We start from the raw sequence: 6,447 nt of genomic DNA, 5'->3' as shown, positions 1-6,447 counted from the left end.
GACTTATACACGGAAAAAAAAAAAAAAAAAGAGGCAAGCAAAAAGCCAAGCAAAGCCCGAGAGCGGAGGAAGAAGAAGGAGAGCGAAGAGGCTGAAGCGGGCAGCGCAAGAGGTGGACGCCCGGCGGATGGCGCGGCCGTCCCGCTGACTCCGCGGCCGCGGGAGGCTGCGCGGGGCGGCGCGGCGCGGGCCGTGCCATGCCGGCGGCGTGACTGAGCGGGGCGCTCCCGCCGCCCGCCCCGCCGCGCCGCGCTCCCCTCCGCCCCGCTCGGCTCCGCGCCGCGCCGCTCGCCTCCGCCCCCCTCCGCCGCATGCCGCCGGCAGCCGCGGCGCGCTGCTGATGCCCCGGGGCCGCGGCGGCTCCGCGGACGGCCCCTAGGATGAGCGAGGGGGCTGCCGGCGCCGCGGCGCCCGGGGCGGCGGAGGCGGCTGCGGCGGGGGGCCCGGGCGGGGATGGGGCCGGGGCGCCGCCGCGGGAGCTGCGCTGCAGCGACTGCATCGTCTGGAACCGGCAGCAGACGTGGCTGTGCGTGGTGCCCCTCTTCATCGGCTTCATCGGCCTGGGGCTCAGCCTCATGCTGCTCAAGTGGATCGTGGTGGGCTCCGTCAAGGAGTACGTCCCCACCGAGCTGATGGACGCCAAGGGCGTGGGGCAGGACCCCTTCTTCCTCTCCAAGCCCACCGCCCCCCCCCGCGGCGCGGAGACCACCGCCGCCGCCACGCCGCGGCCGCCCAGCCGCGTCAGCCCCCGCCTCACCACGATGAGCCGGGCCCCCCCGCGGCCCCCCGGCACCCGCGGCCCGGCGCGGAGCGGCCCGCGGCCCACGGCGGCGCGGCACCCCGCCGCGCCCCACACGGCGCCGCCCGCCAGCGGCCCCCCCGGCACCGCCGGCCGCGGCGCCCGCCCGCCGCCCGCCGCCCCCAGCACCCCGCCGCTGCCCGCCTGGCCCACTGCGGCACACGCTACCTCCTCCTACAAGATCTACGTCCACGACTCGGCGCCGTCCTGGACCTTGTCCCCGTTCCAGGAGTCCACCACCGCCGCGCCGGAGGCCAGCACGACCCCCAAAGCCCGTAAGTAGAGCCCGCGCCCTCGGGGCGCCCGCGCCGCCCCCCCGGCCCGGGGCCGCCGCCGCCTCTCGGGGCTCCCGCGCGGCCGTTGCCCTGCGGGCGGCCGGGGAGCTCCCAAGTTTGCGCTTCTGCCCTCCCTCCACCCCCCCGCCTGCGCCCCCCGGTTCCCCGCTGCGCGACGGACGGTGTGGCGGGAGCGGCCATTGCCAGGGACCGGGCTTCGCGGTGGGGTTTGAGGAGGATGCAGGAACCCCCCCGCTGGGCTGCGGGGAGCGGCGGGAGGTGCCCGGGCGGGGCGGGGGGGCAGCTGCGGACCCTGCCGGCAGCGGCTCCCGCGGGGGGCAGAGCGGAGCTCGGGTGCGGGCGGGCTGCGCCCCTGCCGCCCCGCCGGTGAGGGAGCGGTCTCCGGAGGATGCTCCCTCCGTCCCAGCGCCCGGCTCCGGCAAGAGCCGCCGCCGGCCTCGCAGGAGGGAGCCGCGGCCGCGCCGCCGAGGTGCAGACGCGGCCAGAGGCTTTCCCGGCTCCTGCGTGCAGCCACAGCCCTGTCTTGCTGTAACCGAGTATTTTCGTGAAGCGGAGCGGGGGGCTGGGTCCCGATGATGCTCGGTGGCCGCCTCGTCCCACCCTCCCAGGCGCTAACCTGAGGGTTCAGGCTCAATCTGAAAATTCATTCGGTCTCGGTGCATCAACTTTGAGCTTCTCGTAAAGGTTATCTAGGACAAGCGCAGTCCGTGCCAGAAGAGCTCCCGTGTGGTGCTGTTTAGTGAAATGCTCAATTACAGTGTATTGTAGTCATCTTCTGCGTTTTCTTGGATGCAGCAGAGGAAATGAGACGCCGTGTGTCCTCCATTAACTCTTAGTTGCTTCTGCTAGGAACGGCAATTCACTGAATGCTGCCACCTGAACTGCTTTTCCAGCCCGGGGCCCGCCTTTCGCATGCTAACGTGTGGCTGTTCTGCTAGAGGATTCTGTTAGCAAATCATGTGAACTTTATTTTGTCCGTTCAGTCTGTTTGCTGATGAGCCCCGGGGCAGAGAGCGGGTTCGGAACGGACCGATCTTGTGAATTGACAAAATCGGGAGAAGAACAGCAAATCGGACTTGTATGTGTGGGTGGGTGGGTGTGCAGGTGGCGGGTGGCTGGGAAGGATTACAAATAAAACTATCACTAAATCAGAAGAGCAAACAAGGTAGTGGCTCGTTTCCCCAGTGTCTGCCACAGTCATTGAGAGCGCCGTCCCTTACAGGTGTGTCGGAGCCTGCCTGCTCTGTAGGTACCAGCTCAGCAAGTCAGATGCTACCAGCAGGAAAATCTTTCGTGGAGCTGAACCCTGCCCCTGTCACTTGGGTGTAGGGAGCTGTATAGGGCGCTTCTTAAAAACAAAACAGTGGAGGGAGCCCGATTGTGTCTGTTGTCAAGCCTCGTGTGAACCAGGGATGTTACATGGGGTTTCAAACTGCTGTGACCTGCCTGTGTCTGAAATGCTGCCTGGGCTTGCCCGCTGGGGTCTGTCAGGGTCTAAATGCTCCCTTGCAATCTTCTTTCTCCCCTTTCCATCTTTTTGGGTATGTGAGAGAAATCTACAGCAATTTCTGCCCCTCTGTGCTGTCTCCTTACAAGGTATAGAAGGCAGGAATACCCAGATTAATAAATAACGTCCAGCTGGCAGGACTCTCCTCCACGCAAGACGCACGAAGGAAGATGAAAACCCACGGTCTTGAAAATGTTCCTGGGTGTTGCAGCATCTTCTAACTATTATTTGTTTTAGGGAGACTGTTAATAACCAGTTGCAGAGTCTGGTAACTATTACTTGTTTAGGGAGACTGCTAATACCTTTTGCAGCAGGGTGTTTCCCCTCATTAAGTACAGCTCAGTTATAGGATGAAATGCAAGAAGTGAAAATCCGGCAGAAATTGACCCAGTTTGGCCACATTGATAGCAGAGATTATCATTAATGGAAGATTAAATAGATTACATAAAAAAAGGATTTTCATTTTTAGGGCATGTGGAAATTTTTTCTGAAGCCTACAGCTGTACTTTCCTGATACATACAGGCACCTCAGGATACATGTGAAATTCTCCGAGGCTGCAGTATCCGCTGGGGGGGAGAGGGAGAAGAAATGCAGGGTTTCTGCCGAGAACTGCTGACACGGTGTGACCCCAGAGCAAGCGTCTGCATCTGCCACTAACAGCTCTTAGGAGGAAGAAAGGGATTCTTTTTAAAACAAATTCATCCTCATTTCCCAGGTTGAGCTGCATGTTCCTTCCGTGCCCGTTGCTCCAGCTGCTATTGAAATGAAAGTCATGGATCCCATTGTACGGCGTGAATACAAATCTGACATGACAAACCTGATGCCCCAGCTTTCCAAACAGTGCACGCCCTTGTGTGATCCTCTGGCTTGGCAAGGCACCTATGTGGGCAGGAGTCATAGGTTATTTAGCATTTCACAGCTTTTAAGAAAAGAGGCAGCTGTCTTTATGCTGGTTCATGTTGCAGTTTATTTCGTTGTTTTAACATGTTAAAACGGGCTCAAAATATGACTTAGGAAAATGGAGGGCCAATCAGAAGTCGTTTCTCCAGAAAACCGGAGGATTGCCCACCTGAAATAAATGTTGATAAAGCCTTTTCTCTTGTGTGTATTCATCTGAGGAGATGTTGTGAAATCTCTCTTTTTTTGTGGGTGTGCATAATGACAATAATTCTTGGTTGCGTTTCACTCAAAGTCAAGCTATCTGTTAGCTGTTTTGAAAGTTCTTGATGAAGATCCTTCAGGTTCTGACTAAGCAAAAGCCACTTACTCATCAAATCTTTCCCTGTGTCTTGTGCCTGCATGTGTTTCTCATGATCATACACGGACCATGGCTTTTCAGCATGAGCCTCTTTATCCGGTGCTCAACATAAAAATCAATCGTTGATTTAGCAGGACAGTCCAGCCTGTAGATCAGAAAAAGCAACCAACTGACTGGAACACACCAGTGAGGTTTTATTTTTGTCAAGCCATTGGTTTCATTTCTAAAGAGTCATGCCCTGATTTTTCCAATATGCATTTTTCATGGTATTCTGGGTTCTTCAGTCATGTTATTATCTTTAAATTGAGATGCTGTACTTGTAAGAATTCCTGTGTGAATTCAGGTATGAAATAGCGCTGTGGTTTCTCTCGTGTTCATATGACCGAAGGCTAACGCAGAGAACTGAGGTCAGGCAGGTGGGGCTCGACTAATGCAGAGTAACCAAGGAAAGAGACGTTACAGAACTCATAATCAATATGTCTTGTGAAGTCCAGTTGTGACCTTTTTTGATGAGTCCAGACTGCAGCCTGCGTGTACTTTGATTTCCCGCTAAAGATTTTCTGCTCCAGTTGTTTATCCCAGTCACATCTCAGTCTGTTTCTCATGCACGGCATGGGTTCAAGGAACAAGCATCTGGCAGATGAACTGTTACCAACACTGACATTTTGGTAAAAGCTGTTTGTTTTATTTTGCACTGACTCAAATATCTTTTTCACATTAAGGATGACACTTAGATGGAACTGCGGGGTTTTCACCAACTGGAGGGTGTTGTGGGAGGTGCCAAACCATAGTAAAACCAGATCTACTCTTCCCAGAGCTCTAAAACGCTCTGCCAACAAATGACATGTATCTGTGAACACCGCACATTATGATCATGAGCTGTCATTGAAATTGAGGGGAGCACACATGACAATAAAGCACGTGCCTTTAGCATTGACTAAGATTAATGTCAGGTATTTATCAATTTGTAACGCATCAGAAGCTGTTGAATTAGAAAACAAAATACTGAACAACTGGGATTTCTAAAAGCATTTGCTGCTTCTTCATTCCCACTTACTTTCTATTCGCATACCATGAGTCAACGTACCACAGACATGATTAGATTTGTTTCCCATCTTAAATACTTGTCAACAGGAAGGCTACCGTCAAGATAGAAATCATAAATACAGAATTGTAGTCAACACCACTAAAACGGAAGGGTTTGTAATTTTATTTTATTTTTCATAATGTACAGCTATAACTTGCTTCATCTGTTTCAGTTAAGTTGGATGACCCTGGACTTAATTCTGTTTTCCATTTCCATCCTCTTTATAGTTAGGAAGTAGTGCAGTTACCATTGAGTTCATAAGGAAGTGGAATGTCTAAGTTAAGTCCCACTCACAAATATGTACATTGATTCCCTTTAGGTGTATTTCCTCTCTGTTCCTTTTACTGAAGTGTTTGTTGGAATCCCATGACCTAGGAGAGCTTTCACAGCACTGGCATGATGAGAGGAAGGGATATAGCTGAAATTACTCCACGCTGCCTTTTATCCCCGAAGAAAATTCTTTTGGGGGCGGTAAGGATTCTCATTACATTGATTTAGCCTGTGATCACTGGTAAAAGCAAAGCCTTGCGTTTTATTTGGCATATTTTTTTAGCATCTATACAAGGACATTATGTGATATATTATATCTTGACAGCAGAATACCATTATTAAATTAAAGTATTGATTCATTGCAAAGTATTATGCTAAAGTAATGTCAGTGGTTTGTCTAAACCCACAGAAAATGGAAATTAAAAATTAAAGCAAAAGACCTGTCTCTATCTACAGTATTGTGTCTAGTGTTGCAGTACATTTATCATCTGACTCATTGCTTTGAAACCTCCTGCAAAGCCCAGTAAATACACGGATTGGTATGGATTTGGCTTTGACTTTATCTTTAAATTCTATAGCTCATGTGGCTTTCGGGAAGTACCCAAAACATACTAGTGTTTGGTTTTGCTGCTTTCTTCCATGAGTACTTTGGAAACACACTGCACAAGGAAAAGTGCCTAGTAAAATCTTGTAGGATTAGCTGGTCACAAATACAAATAAATAAATTAAACCCAGGGACTTCCGTATTTCTCTGAGCCTGTTGATTTCTCTTTGAGATTCATTGTGGTTTGAACAAGTTTGCGATAGTCCAGTCTTAACCATGCACCTGTGTGCACACACGCGTGCACCCGCGTGCAGAATACAAGCAGGTGTTTGTACATGGGCAGAGGGCCTGTGTTGGAGGGGGATCAGGACCTCAAAGACTCTAAACTTCAGGGTCGGTCTTTGCTAAGCCAGGCAGGTACTTCGGTGGCGCTTGTCTTTGCAGTGTAGTTTGGAAGAGAAACCTGGAGGTTGCATTGTAGCGAACTAGACTGAATGCCGAGTTAAAGTGCATCTTTTTAAATTTGGAAGTCTCTTCATTTTTTTTAATTTGGAAGTGTCTTTCAGGTTCTGGTGTGTGGAAGGGATTCATTGTCACTGTTACTGTTAAGGATAGGTACATTTCCTTTTTGCATTGCAAGGGTAGACAAAACACAGGAAAAACAATGAGATACTTCGTGTTACGG

At 52.0% G+C, this 6,447-nt stretch overlaps 1 protein-coding gene across 2 annotated transcripts in view; it reads left to right on the top strand.

The window, feature by feature from the left end:
- The first annotated feature begins 380 nt into the window (after positions 1-380).
- NRG3 (neuregulin 3) overlaps positions 381-6,447 on the top strand; it is a 363,575-nt gene continuing 357,508 nt past the window's right edge. For both annotated transcript variants that reach the window (XM_074924288.1, XM_074924287.1), the window contains exon 1: positions 381-1,074. In XM_074924288.1, the coding sequence (XP_074780389.1) occupies positions 381-1,074 (694 nt within the window). The remainder of the gene's footprint in view (positions 1,075-6,447) is intronic.

This window comes from Athene noctua, chromosome 21 (genome assembly GCF_965140245.1).
Source record: "Athene noctua chromosome 21, bAthNoc1.hap1.1, whole genome shotgun sequence".
In the NCBI taxonomy this organism is placed as follows: Eukaryota; Metazoa; Chordata; class Aves; order Strigiformes; family Strigidae; genus Athene; species Athene noctua.
The sequence above is the reverse complement of the archived record's forward strand: the minus strand, read 5'-3'. Positions and strand labels throughout refer to the sequence as shown.